The 14,859-nt window shown below is 46.0% G+C and overlaps 1 protein-coding gene across 42 annotated transcripts in view; it reads right to left on the reverse strand.

Moving 5' to 3' along the window:
• The window catches only part of Gramd1b (GRAM domain containing 1B), a 240,382-nt gene that overhangs the window by 50,149 nt on the left and 175,374 nt on the right, over positions 1–14,859 (reverse strand). For 2 of the 42 annotated variants that reach the window (XM_030244307.1, XM_030244306.1), the window contains exon 1: positions 2,527–2,946. The exons of 36 other annotated variants lie outside the window; for them this stretch is intronic. In XM_030244307.1, the coding sequence (XP_030100167.1) occupies positions 2,527–2,576 (50 nt within the window). In that variant the 5' untranslated portion in view covers positions 2,577–2,946. Of the gene's footprint in view, positions 1–1,803; positions 2,463–2,526; positions 2,956–14,859 lie in introns of those variants that run through there. 4 more of the 42 variants (NM_001357623.1, NM_001357619.1, XM_006510243.4 and 1 more) reach the window with 3 other exon arrangements.

The raw sequence follows: 14,859 nt of genomic DNA on the forward strand, positions 1-14,859 counted from the left end.
GCTGGGGATCAAACTCAGGATCCAGCCAGTTGGAAGCAGGCACTTTCCCACAGCTGCTGCTCCAAGCGCCAGTCTCTAGTCAGGTGGCACTCTGACACATCGAGGGACAGACTGGATGCCATTATTTGGCATGCAAATCATTGATCTTTTGAATAACTCAAATAAAGCTCAAACTACTTCCTGTAGCTTCCTACCAAAATTCTTCCCACCCCCTCGAAGGAACCATAAATCTCATTTCTTTTCTATAAGCAGTATGTCCATACAGCGCCCAGGCCAGTCTACACGAGCTGATCCCTCACAATAACATGAGGGTTGGTTCCTCAGCTGCTGGCTAGCTTCACCACCCTCTGAATTGGTATCGAATTGATCACAGCCCCGATATGCCGGTGAGCCCAGACACGGCTGTGATACCGCAGAAGTGGTCCAACAGACTCGGAATAGAACAGAATGATCACCCCCCACCCCGCCCCCCACCCCGCCCCATGTACTTGAGAAATCAGAGCGCAAACCTATTTTTGGAGCCTTCTTCTGAATCAGGGAAATCTAGAATTAGTCATTTTCTCTTTTGGGCCTCTGGGTACTTGCTTTTACCTCATCCTTGCTAAGGGTAGGGGTGTCTACACGTGTTACATACTGATGTACATCCCTACAAGGAACACACCCACCCACCACTTCCCCTCACTAGGCGGGTCCTGAGTTCCGGTGCAGCGATGAAGTCACCCAGTTCTTAGTCTCAAATGCCACTAGGCTTATATCTCTAAGGGAGCTGCAAAGCCAGTGGACTTTACAGTCTTACCTGGATGAATTCACAGATTTTATATTTATAAATAGCTTTTTAAAAATCAAATCAAAACAAAACAAAACGCCAAAACTGTAGCATGTTAAACTTGTAGGGATCCAGAGAAGCGTTCTATGGTGAACACACTCAAACTCATTTACTCAGAGTGACTCCCACTATCTGAGGCAGACTCAGGTACCTCACAGAGACGCTGGGGCCCACAAAGCCAAGATATATACAGAAAGAGTTTATCAGCCTACACTAACACTGTGCAACTTGTAAAGATATTTTCTTCGAGTCCATATTTCCTTGTGTCCCAGACAAGGAAACTGTTAGACTGGAATAGCACACAACTCTGGAAGGGCTGTGGATCTGCTCCCTGTGGCAGCAGAAAAGATTAGGGCCACTAGAGTGGGGGAGAGGGGAGGATGGCGAAAGTTCCTACCCTTCATTTTATGCTCATGCGATATCAAATTCCAAATCACAATGCCTCACAAGTTGACCACACCAGCAGATTCTCCACTCATTGCCCACTGACAAGTTCTTTAGGAGTTACTTTCTACTCGTTGTGATGGTTACTCTCCTGCCCCAGGAAGTCCCACAAAACACCCCTTCCTCTGTCTCTCCCTCCAAGCCTAGCTTTCCTCGTGTTGGTCCCAGACTTCTCTAAGCTGGCTAGTGCTACCGTTATTCAAGGTTAGCTGTCAGGAGAGGCGTGGTGAGGCAAGGACCAGAACGGTTTGCTAGTGAACGTCAAAGAAAGCAGAAATCGCTTCCCCTAGCCCTGGCTAAACTGGTGGCTGAGGCCAGAGGGAGGTAAGTTCCCCTACCCCCAACCTCCACTTCCCTGGATCAAGTAAATAACTAACAATGCAGGGAGGTTTGGGGGAGTGAGACCCAGCCACTGAGTGTCTATTTTCTCAAAACATATGGCAAACCCCTGAAGCAAGTGCCAGCTAAGTCACAGAAAAAAAAGCAAGTACTTTTATTTCCCAGTCGCAAGCTGCCTGCATGTGCTCTCTCACCCTCTCCTTCTGTTGGCCAGATTCATATGCTGTGTGGTCCTCTCCTTTGGCATAAGCATTATCTGTCCCTATCTTCCTGGTCACCGCTCTTGTCACCACCTACCCACAGGAAGTCAGTGGGTGGGGAACAGAAGCACATGGCCAGTCCAGCTTCCCCCAGCAGCTCCTGGCCACCTCTATGACGCACCATTAATTCCATCCCCTGACCATCGATCTCCAGTCAGAGGGCTCCTACTAAGTCTTGCTGGTAAAGGGGACTCCATCAAGTTCCAGTCTACCCCAAGGCCACCTCTCAGTGCTGAACCATTCAGCTCATCCCAGGTAGTGCTCATGGTGAGAGGTGAGGAAGATGGAAGAAAGGAGAAAAGGCCAGGACAGAAAAGAATGTGGGTATCTCTGCAGCATGATGTCACACTGGCTGCTTTCTCGATCCCCGGACAGAGAACAGAAGCAATCAACATGGACTCCAGATTTACTCTGCCTCCGAAGGTCTGTGTTCTTGGCAGCCCTGGGCAGCCAGTGCCTCGCTTGGAAAAAGCACACAACCAGACAGACAAGTCCATGTTCCAGGCCCCCAGGGCCCCCACCCCACTCCAGGACATAACCGCCCACTTCCCAAAATCCCCACAAGGAAACAAAGATAGACTGACATACACACACACACACACACACACACACACACACACACACACACACACAGCGTCAGCACGAGGTAGCACTAACCTGGAAGCCATTAGGAGCGCAGCAGAGTGCAGTGCAGAAAACTCATTCATTCATGCATTGGGCAGTGGGGGTGGGGGCAGGGAGCAGGGGCCCTGAGGAGGTTGGAGGGCACTCACCTCCATACCTATCCAAAAGCCCTGTGTCTACTGGGGAGGGGACTGGGAACACGGCTTACATAGGCTGGGGGCGCTCTCCTGCTCTGCTGTTTCTTACTGCTCTGGAATTTTAAGCATGGCACCCTTTTATTTTCTTTTCCCCCCACCTCCCTCTGTGGCTGTTATTTGGTGTGTCCGTGCAGCGGAACAGAAGTCCCTTTGCGCTTGTGTTCTCTCTCTCTCTCTCTCTCTCTCTCTCTCTCTCCTTCCCTTCCTCCCTCTCCGACTCCCTCACAGACAGCTGTTCTAAGCTCAGGCACGCAGGCGCACAGGCGGCAGACACACACACACACCCTTTCGAGCAGGAACACACACACACACACACACACACACACACACACAGAGAGAGAGAGAGAGAGAGAGAGAGAGAGAGAGAGAGAGAGAGAGGCAGCCTGCCGGTTTACATAATGCAACTCTTTGGTGCAGTCAGCTTGCCAGCTCTCAATTATTCATGCCAGCTTGGAGGGCAGAGCTACTGGGGCTGCAGGCGTTACTTCCTCTTCATCCCCAAATCTGACAAAACACAAGCGCGATGCTCCCAGGAGCCTCTGCTCCCCTTGCTGACACCGATTATTTCCCAGGTGTTGCCTATTAGGTCAACTTGTATCAAGGAGGTGACGCTAAATAAAAACACAGGTGCTGAGCTCCAAATAGAAGCTTGCATCCTTCAGAGGATGACAGCTGCTCTCCCCTGCCTGAGCCCTGGGAATTGGGAGAAGAAGGAAGACAGCACTGGAGACCATAATCTGTTGTTCAGGACAGCACCTCGCTGACGGAGGCGGCAGACTTTCCAAGCAGGTCAGACTCTCACAGACAGAAGAATAACACCCGCATTAAGCACTTGCCACCATGATGGAGTGGGGTCATCTGAGTTCTCACATTCGAAGCTGCACCTCTTAAAACTGTATTCTCTTTGTCCATTCACTGAGATGCAGTATCGGTCCCCACACATGCCCCGGGAGAATGTCTGTCTGCTATCCTATTCAGTCATTGTGCTCACACATATCTTTCAAGCCATTCATCGACTGCGAAGCACATGTTCAGATGAAGTAATTCAATTCTCCACACAGCCACCTTTACAAGCTTATGTGGCCCATCTAACAGATGAAGATACTGAGTCCTAGAAGAAGTGAAGGTACTATGGCAAGGAGGAGGCTATCGTTTAAGTGAGAAATGTCCCTTACAGACTTATGTGTTTGAGTGTTTGGTTTCCAGCTGTTGGCTCTGTTTTGGAAGAACAAAGAACCATCTAGGCATGAGGTCTAGCTGGCAGACATAGAGCCACAAGGTTAAAATTTATAGGCTGCTCCCAGTTTGGGCTTGAGATCTTTGCTTCCTGATTCACCAGATACGAACAGGCCATCATCTCCTCCCACTGTCATGCCTTTTCTGCCACAATGGACTGTATCCCTTCCAACTGTGGGCCAGAGGAAACCCTTTCTCCCTTGCTTCATGTCACAGTTTCTGTCAGAGTACAAGATAAGAAAGAAATGTAGAGCTTAAATTGGCCACCCAGGTCACCTGATTCTGGCCTCACAATCATCAGCTACCTGGGTTAGTTTTCCATGGCCACCAGAAAGCACACAGGGTAAGCAGCTTAAGATAGGAGAGATTTTCTTTGTCTCGGTCTTAGAGGGTTTAATTCATGGTCACTAGTCCTATCTTGGCACAGGATGGTGGAAATGTGAGGAGGAAGAAACCTGTTCTCCCATGGACTTGAGAAAGCCAAGACGAAGGGAGCAACTGCAGTCCTGAAATTGCCTTCCGTGATCAGTCCTCAATGAAGTCTCACCTTCCCAAGTCTCCTCACCTCCCCAAAGTACCACAGGCCATTCCTTCGCTGTGTGGGCTTTTGGAGGACATTTTTAGATACAAACTAAACAGCACTGTTGAAAGCCCTGGGTGTACTTGAAATACTTGGAGAACTACTGTCTGTTGAGGGATGCAGGAAGGGAAATCCAACCCCAGATTACCACATGAACAATGACCACCACATCCCAAACTTTAATCCATGGAAATTCTGTCTTAGAGCTTCATGATGATACCACATCTGATTTTCTAATGCCTGTCCCTTAGACCCTCAATGAGTGCCACAGGTCTGACAGATACATTCTCCCTCTCTGGGATTTCCTGTGAGATGGTACTTGTCTATCAGCTTGTACGGGAAAACAGGCTGAAGATGGGTAATCACTATTCCCACCGCTGCCACTTGTATCCTGCTCATCAAACTCCTGCTGCGCACTAACACTTCCTGAGCATCTGGTAGGAAAAAAAAAAAAAAAGCACACAAAGCAACAACTCATTCTTTAAGTCCTTGGCCCTGTAGCCTCATCATGACAGGTCTTTTCAAGATCATTTCTTTCTATTTCTTGTTGATAGAGTAACAGTCTTGTGGGATCAAAGAAATGGGTGAGTTTGGACTGTCTGGTCCCACTTCAACTTCTTAAAAGTATCTCAGTTCCAAAGAAAGGCACACTGGCAATGCCGAGGGACCTGCACACTGTCTCAACTCATTCTTCCTTCTCTGTCATGAGCTCTACCTCCTACCTGCCTCTTTTCTTACTCCACAGAATGGCCTTGAACTTGGGTCAAGTCCTGAGTCCAAACTTAACATCTAACCAACTGCAATTTTGCATCTGTAATCTTTAATAGGTCACTCTACCACCCCTATCTGAGACTCAGTTTGTACATATAAACTGAATGTGTGTATACATACATACATATTCATGGCAACACATATATCACTTAAAGGATGATGGAACAAAGGCATGAGAAAACACTCACAAAGAGTTGGGTGGATCCCCTACTGCGCCCCTTACAAATTGAAGTGACTCATAAGTCAAATGCAAACTCTGTGTTCTCTCTGCTGGTTTTACCTCCCTCAGAAGGTTCTAGGCTATTCTTCTTGTCTTGCCGGCTCACAGGAGTACTGCGGATGACTAATCAGTGCCTTCACACTGAGTTAAGCTCCATCGGGAAAGTAGTAAGCAAGATGGTGGTGAGTCAGATGACCATGTGTTTCTCGTGCTTACCCCAGCTCCTCACTACCACGATGTGACTCGGAACATACTGCGCTGACTTTTCAGAGTACTCCCATGTCTATTATAAAACACACAGATTCATCTTCCTCTTGTATAGAACTATTAGCATGTTCATGGCTTATACTGATACCACTAGTAAAAAGATCAGGGATAAGACAAGAGTAACTTCAAATGCGGGATCTACTGAGTACCATCTTTATGTTTTATATGATGACGTAACCACACGAAGCTTCAGATTTGGGAGGGGTCTTTAATACAGTCACAAAAACCAACATAACAACAACATGTCCTTCGATTGGTTTGACCATCATAGACATCATTCAGAAGTTACATATCAAGTAATCCAGAAACTGCTCTACTGTGTTACGGAATGTAGGTTTCCCTTTCTTCACGCAAGTGCCGCATTAGGGTTAAGTATAATGTAATTGCTAAGCAAATGATTTCATGTAATCCTACCAACAAAATCAAAGACAGGTGCTCATGATCTCCACGTTTCAGATGAATGTAAAAGGGAGGGTCCTATGACTTTGCTGTAGTTACAATAACTGAACAGCAGGGCATATCTTCCATGGGCTCACTCCTCCTCATGCTACAGGAGAAGCAGCAGCTCCTGACCTATCTCAAGGTCCAAGCCACTTACTAACAGCATCTGTCAATCATAGTGAGTAACCACATAGCTGACTAGAGTTCCTCGGATGAATACTTTCCTCTGTTTCAGTCTCTACATGTCAGCAGCTAAGCTACGAGCACCTAGATGCCCAAACAGCTCTTCTTTAAATTAACTTAGGAAGCTGAGGTAAAGCTGATAGCCTTTCCCGAATTCAACCTTTTCAAGAGCAAACAGCAGCCATGTTCCCAAGGGAAATGAGGTTTCTCACAGTCCTGTGCAGTACTGAAAGCCTGTTCCAGGCAACACTCTGGAGAAATCAGAAAAAAACAGACAAACAAACAAACAAACAAACAAAAAACCCAAGTATGTCTGCAAATCCTCTTGACCCAAATAGTCTCACAGAACTCAGCAGTACTCAACTGTTTTATGTAAAGAAGGTTGCTGTCCGTCCGCACAGCCTACTGTTCACCACAACTGCTTAATTGTTGTTGACAAGAATGGGAAGCTGTGATCACAGGATAAGTCTTATTATATCTATGAATCTTATTTGCATCACAATGAAGACTTCCAGAGGAAGCACTCAGGCATTCTAATTGGACCTGATTTTGTGGAATGATATAGAATGGTAGGCAAAAATTAATAATAATAATAATCTGATTGTCTTATCTCATCATCCCAATCTTGGGGGCTTGTAGACAGACCTCTAGAGCATTCCTGAAGTATGTGGGATATGTCAAAAAAAAAAGAAAAAAAGATTTGATATTTACAAAGAATTTCTCAAATGCTAGAGACAAGGATTTATATTTCCACAAAGTGTGTTATAAATTAGAAAACTTCTTATTTCAAACTGGTTAGAAAGTTGAGTATCAGAAATCTGGCTTTTTTTTTTTTTCGGGATTCTTGGCTACTTCCATAAATTCCTGCTCAAGTTAAAGGCATTTGATGATATAGTTTGCTGTAGTATTCTGCAGCACAAAACACCTTGAACGATTTGTCTCATTATTCCTTCTTGGGCCAGTTATCAGCGCTTTTGCCCCTTGGCTCTAAATTCACCCTTCTTTGCCCTGTCTTGTGAAGGTGGAGCTGTTCCCTGCTGCATTTCTACTTTGAAGGCAGACACAGCATTAGGTCTTGCCAGTAGAGGGCGATTGAGAGATGCTACAAATAGACAGAATGTCCCAATGGGCAGTTGCTTTGCAGCACATCAAGAACTTTCGACGTACACTGAGCCTGAGCCTCACACGCTTTCTTGGAGGAATTGAATCTAGGCCTCGCAGTAGGATCTGTTTATAGGCTAACTCTTCAGCTAGTGTTCTGCTTCTAACTAGAGGGTGTGATTGTTCCTACTGTATCTGTGACTTTTATTCCTGACTTTATTTTTCTCTGTGCTTTTCAAAAATACTTGTTAATGATTCTTAATACTGACTTCACTGTTCAAATTATTGGTATGGTTTCTATTTGCTGATTGAACCTCATTAACCTTAAGTTCTGCGTGTGTGTGTGTGTGTGTGTGTGTGCGTGTGCGTGTGCGTGTGTGTGTGTGTGAACATAAACATTCAGCACAATTTTTAGGGCTTTACCCAAGCAAAATTAATGGTACCTATATAACTGCTTTGTTTTCTAGATACCCTGAACCATTAATCCTAGATTTTCTAGGTTTTCAGCCAGGATCATTGTCAAATCCACTGACTGATGTAACCCTCCATTTTCCATCTGATGTATTAGAATCAGCTGGGAGGTTTGCACCACTACATTGGTCGAATCTTCCCTCACACTGGTTAAGTAAGAGTGGTAGGGAAAGGGCATCAGGCATCAGTACCTTCCAAGGTCACCAAAGGGATCACAATGAGATACAATTCAGGAATCATTGGTCCAAACAAACCTAAGCTAATCTGCTAGAAATATACAAAATTTCTTCAAATCTTAAATTTTGTGAATCTTAACATTTCTTCAAATCTTGAAGTAAAAAAAATTTGAAATCTATGCTTGTAAAAATGATTTTCCACAGAATAAGACGTAATAGGAGAAAGAGATGGGCCAGCCCTTGTCTAGGAACGAGATGAAGGGCACACTGGGTTGTATCTCATTTAATCTTATTATTTCAATTTCACAGCAGAGGAAATTGAGTCAACTTGATCCAAAACACTCCTGTGGGTTTATTAAGCACACGAGATGTCACTCACCAAGGTCTAAAGACTTACATTTACAATGGTCAAATGCTAGTGTGCCCCGTCTCTGATTTGTATTCCGTTCTATTTTTTCCTTTTGGTTTTACATTTTGCTATGGTTACATTTAGTAATGTTCAGGAAAAAAATCAGGAAGGTCCTTTCCTCCCATATCATTGTCATTCGGTGACACCAAGGAAGAATCTGTTCACAGGGACAGGCACCAAAAGTGTTCTGATCCTGAGAGAAAGCGCAGGGTCCCACTTGTATCCTTAACATTATGCCTGGTAAAAAGTAAAGGACCAGAAAGGCATTAGGGCAGAGAGAGAGAGAGAGAGAGAGAGACAGACAGAGAGACAGAGAGACAGAGACAGAGACAGAGAGAGTGACTAGTGAAGACCCAGATGAAAGATCTTGTGGTCATAATTCTATAGGAAGCTCATGGTGACATATGTTTTTGTGGAGCCCAGGAGCTGCAGAGCAACTTAGAAAATTTTTATGAAAAGTATGGAGTAGGAAAGGTGTAGAGGGGAGGGGTTAAGGAGCTCAAGGGCCTGGCTAGGCTCAGTTTAACAAAACAGATCCTAAAATAGGTGGTTTTCTGTACAGGTAACTTTAATTGTCTAAGCAGGAAAGTCATGAACCAAGAACCTGGCCGTAGAATGGCTAAATTAGGGCTGAAGCGCTTTAAAACTTGGACAGATAACAAACCCATTTGCTTGTTTGTTTTGTTTTGTTTTGTTTGTTGTTTTTCAAGACAGGGTTTTTCTGGCTGTCCTGGAACTCACTCTGTGGACCAGGCTGGCTTCAAACTCACTGAGATCTGCCTGCCTCTGCCTTCTAAGTGCTGGGATTAAAGGTGTGCACACCACCACCATCAACCTGCTCCACAAACCCCAGTCCATCCCATCCCCGCAAACTAATCCATTTTTAATGATGCAAAATAAAGCCAATGAATCTCCCTACAACCCAGGGTTGAAATGGAAAGGGATTAAAGAAAAACAATACAAACAACTTAACTGAGTGTTCTTCACGTCAGTCACAGAGTCACCATCGTGTGCACTCGGCTACGAACTCCATCCACTTTCCACACATGGCTCCATCCCAGTAGACCTGCCCCCACCACTATCAAAGGGAGATAGCTCACTTTGCTCTCCAAGTGACTCAGGAGGAAGAAAGACATCAAGCAGTGTGCTTCAAGAGTCCCTAAAGTGATGTGGGAACGAAACAGCATGGAAGCTACCTTGGCAGGCCTCTGTTTTCACTCACCCCCACACCTGCCCAGAGCAACAGCCACAGATGGCTCCCACACAACCGACTTACTCTGTGAGAACTTCCCTTCACCACAGGTAGCAGCCTCACCCAAGACCATGCCCAGACCACATCTACCTGCCTGGATACAAGAGCTACCTTTGTGTAGGTTTGAGGTGGCTCTCAGCTTGGGAGCTTTCGGGGAACTAGCTAAAGCCTATTCCAGGTACAAGAGAGTTCAACCTCCTTTCTTCCCCCCAATCCTGATTCATGTCCTTCCAACCTGGAAATCCATGGATCTTGAGAACAGCTTTTCTTCCAAAAATATTTCCCAACAAGATTCCATCTCTGAGTTTTCTAAAGGCCTTCTTCCCGCCCTAAAGCATGTGAACAAACAGTATATCAGACACACAACTAAGGCTGAAAGAAAGGGTCAAATCTGAAGGCTTTGGTTCCTCTTGGCAATTTCTAAAGCCCCAGCTCTTTGCAATAAGCAGATGACCATACTGTGGCTTCCACTCTTCTGCCCACTTCAGGATCTTAGGACATCCTAAGCCCCTCTCCAAATCACCTCTTTGCAGAGGTAACTGACCTCTTCTTAACACCGGATTAAGTTCTTAAACAGGGAAGCCCGTTTGCTGGGTGTCCCAGTTAAGATGCTGACACGTGCCTAAGAACAGACCTTATGTCCCTCCTGCCACTGGCCCAAAGCTTCTTCCTCTAACCCAAATCCCACTGTTACGTGAGACTAAAGAACCTCTCCTAGTCTCAGTAGCTAACATCCTCCACCATGAAGACAGCATTGGTAGCCCCCCCCCAACACTGTCTCAGGAACTAGGTTTCGGGGGGGCGGGGGGGAGGCTATGTGTGCACACATGTAGATGTGCCCATGTATGGAAAAGTTGTTAGGCTCAGGGTGACTTATAAAGGAATTCTGGGACATGAGATACTGCAGTTCCCAGCTAGGGGCTTCTGGGTGGCTTCTGACACGGTTCAAAAGGTTGGTTGATCAGGTCAGCCAGCCCAAAAGCCAGATGGAAAGGAAATCACCAGCAACCACTGCTAAGTGCCTTTACCCAGCTCCCAGTTGGTCTAGTACAGTATCTAGACAGTACCCAAGAAGGCTGTCATGTTGAAATATGGGGAGAGTTTTCTAGACTCAGCGCACAGAGGTTGGGAAGTCCCGCCATGTGCCTGTCCATGGATGTTTCAAGCTGGGTTCGCCACCAATGCAGAGGGTCCCTCTCTACAGATGTGTTCTCTTGATGTGCACTTTTCACACACATATGCACACAGGGCCGTTAGTACGCTCAGCCATACTCCCTAAAGGTGGTACCTGGGATGCTCAGATTATTGTCCCAAGGCAGGCTTCTCAGTGAGGAACACAGTGTGTACTTGTCTCTAATGAGGACAGTTTGTGCTGAGGGAGGAGATACATGCCACAACCCAACATTGACCTTATAAGATAACTTCTACCCTTGTAGAACACACATGTGTAGGTGTCTTCCCCTTACCCTGGGCCTCAGTTTGTCTATTACAAGAAAGGTCTGAAGGGACTAGGGAGGGCTGACCCTTGGGCCATTTTTCCTCTAAAATTCCATATTCTTGATTTTTTTTTCCTTTTCAGTTAATAGGAAGCACTTTAAAATGAATTGTTTGGCCATGGAACGTGAGACAGAAGGCAGCCATGCTGGCCACAGCTGATGTAAGAGCAAATGAGCCAGTGCTGCTGAGCCCAGCTTTTCCTCCTTCGTCCCTTCTGGACACATCATCTCTACCTGTCTCTCCACATCCTGTCCTTCCAGGGAGAACAGATAAAATACCATTGTGAGCCAGGCAGTGGTGGCGCATGCCTTTAATCCCAGCACTTGGGAGGCAGAGGCAGGTGGATCTCTGAATTCAAGGCCAGTCTGGTCTACAGAGTGAGATCCAGGACAAGTTTACACAGAGAAACCCTGTCTCGAAACAAACAAACAAACAAACAAACAAACAATCCATTGTGATGGCTGTGGTGGGCAACTGGGAAGCACTCTACCTCTAAATGCTTGACTCGTCCAGTCCAACTCAACAGGGACTGGAGAAAAAGAAACAGGTGCAGATGAGTCCTAAGTAAAGAGATCGGCAGTAAGGTAGTGGGCCTGTCTGGCAAAAGGGTTACTATAGAATACACCTGAACCTTTGGTAATAAATTTCTTCTCCAATTCTGGAAGGAATGGGAAAGTCTAATTTCCACGGAGAAGATCATAAAAGTCCACATGAAGAGAAGCACCTTGAGCCTCATTACCTTAAGTAAGTGAGGAAATGAGATATCCCTACCAGCGTTGCCAGAAGCACGTCTAGAAGACAGCACACTGCTCGAAGGAGACAGGCAAGATAGCACCGGTCTGGAAACCCTACTCTACACAAAACAGCAAACTACAGGTTTTCAGTCTATGGGGATGCCTTGCAGGAAAACAGCCAAACACTGCAGGAGTGGGCTGGCAATGAAAGCTCCTGGTTCAGAAGCAGGCTTCAAGGCCTCACTTTGGTCTGAATAACTTCCACAAGACCTCCTAACATCACATGTGGCTGGACATTGGCCAGCAGCCGAAGACACCTCAGGACCGCCATGAGCACGGGACCTTCCAACGCCTGTACTGGCAACTGGTGACACTCTACCTGCTTTTATTTTGTAGATGTTTCTGTTCTAGACTGAGACTGTGTGCCCTCCCTGCATTGCTGGGAGCCAGAAACACATCCACAAGTCTCTCTCACGGAAACACTTTTTGATCTTTCAATACAATTCCCACCCAAAACCGTTGTCTTCTGTGAAGTTTCCACCAGAGAGAAATAGAAATACAAAAGGAACAAAAATAATGGTGTCTTTTCCATTAGTCTCCAAAGGACTGGGTATTCTTAACAAACAGGAGGAGCAGAGACAATGTCCCCCTCCCAAAGCAAGTGGACACACTGTGTCAATCAACGATGCTCCGGCCATCACTGTGGCTCTCCGAGCAGTCAGTAGTATCTAAACCCCCACCAGGAACAGAAATGGCCCTGTGCAGCTTCCTGGAAGTCTCATAAAATATGCTCAAGTGGGAGGGAATAGATGCTAAGCAAACTCAGCCCACTGCTGGGTCTCTGCAAGCTGACATTTGTAATCAAGATGGAAAATATCCATGAGACACGCACTGGAGATCTGGCTTGTTTTCTTCTGAATAGCTTTGCATTTGACTCACCAAACCCCTGATCTGAAGACCTATAAAATGCAGTTTAAATATGCCTCATGCAAAATGTTTGGAGGCTGCTGCTGCTGTGCCTCAGAGTTCTAGCCTCACACACGAGGTCCCCAGTCCTGCCCGAAAGGAAAAACAAAACCGAAAACACTTGGTGGCAGAAGCGGTTTTCACTTCGGATTTTGCTCTTTTTGAATGTTTTGGTGAGTGGGTATTTTGATGGTAGAACCCAAGTCTAAATACACAGTTCCTTTTTGTTTTCTTTAAATGAGTGCATATAGCTTAAAGTTAACCTGGCTTTTTTTTCCCTAAGTGCACCTGTATCTTCACTGTAATCCACCCCATACAGTCAGGTGTGCTATATTTCACAAGTGCTCTCATGTCAACCCCCAATGTTTTGGCCTGTGGGATTTCAGATTATGGATTCTCAGTCCACACAAATAGCATTAGATTTCTCTGTCTGACCAACAACCTAGTTCTAGTCCTGAGTATTTCCCAGAATACCTTGGTGGGGAGAAAACACAAAACCAAACCAAACAAGTCTAGGCTAATCATGTCTCTCCAATCTCCGCCCCTGGCGTGCATGTTCATAAGCGTCTGCACAGATGTAACTACTGAGCAATTGATGTAAAATACAATTATAGAGAACAGGATAAAAAAGAAACCTTGAGCTAGGTGCCAAGTTGTGGGGGAAATCTGACAGGCTTGTGTTCAAAAAAGTAATGGTTGAGCAAAACCAAGAAGCTGTAACAGAAATAGCTGTAATGGGTACATGCTAAGAGAAAGCACCATTTTGGATCTACGGTGGCCTGTAGAGTGGCACCTCACATGTAGCCTTGGGTACAAGCTACCTCCCCCTCAGGGCACCCCTACTCTCTTCCCAGACACCCTTGCCATCCTGCTTCTCTGGGGTTAGAAGACTGTGCCAAGAGTTAAACTTAACTCTGGGGACTGTGCTGGGTGTGGATAGTAATTATAATACCTTGTATTTATGTCTAGCTATTTCTGGCCTGCAGATTCTTTTCTCTCCCTTCAATTCTCTCTGAAGAGGTCAGAGAGCATTACAGATGTGGTTTCCAAGGCCTTCCTGTGACACCCTTTCCAAGGCTGCTGACATTGCCCAGAGGTGAGTATCCAGGAGGGATTGCTCGCTTCACTTTGTAGAGTCTGGAGGCCCATCTTCGAAGAACAAGCCACACCCACTGAACAGGGTTTGACTGGCTAGGCATGAGAATTACCAAAGCAAGGAAGGCTTCCCCATCTGAAGTTTGCTTAACCACAGGAGGATTATCCAAAAGGTTATCTCCTCAAGGTGCAGGCAATGTTCTCTACCTATGTGCCCAATGTGAAGAAAGTCAAACCCCACTTCCGTTTTACAGTTGGGAAAACAGAATCCCGGACTGATTGAGAAACTTTCTGAGGAACACAGAAACAGGAGTATAGGCAGTGGGGTCAAACACTGTAGACTAAGACCAGAGTACCCATTTATAACCACTAATAAGAAGCTACTTGACAGAGCCCAACAGTAGTGGTTTATGCATTTAATCCCAGCACTTGGGAAGCAGACACAGGTAGATCTCTGTGAGTTTGAGGCCAGCCTGGTCTACAAGGTGAGTTCCAGGACAGCCAGGGTTACACAGTTTCAAAAACAATAACAAACCAAAAGGAGGAGCAGGAGGAGGCAGAGGAAGAGAAGGAGGAAGAAGAGGAAGAGGAAGAAGAAGAGGAGGAGGAAGAGGAAGAGGAAGCAGCCGCTGTTATTGCTACCTGGCTGAAATTTAGGGGTTTCCACAAGATTTTGATGCCTAGCCAGGCCAGTCACGGGCTAACTCTATTTTTCCTAGTGACACCTAGATTCTGGGGGCCCAGAAGTTCTAGCACTGAAGTCCAGCATC

The sequence above is a fragment of the Mus musculus genome, chromosome 9 (genome assembly GCF_000001635.26).
Source record: "Mus musculus strain C57BL/6J chromosome 9, GRCm38.p6 C57BL/6J".
In the NCBI taxonomy this organism is placed as follows: domain Eukaryota; kingdom Metazoa; phylum Chordata; class Mammalia; order Rodentia; family Muridae; genus Mus; species Mus musculus.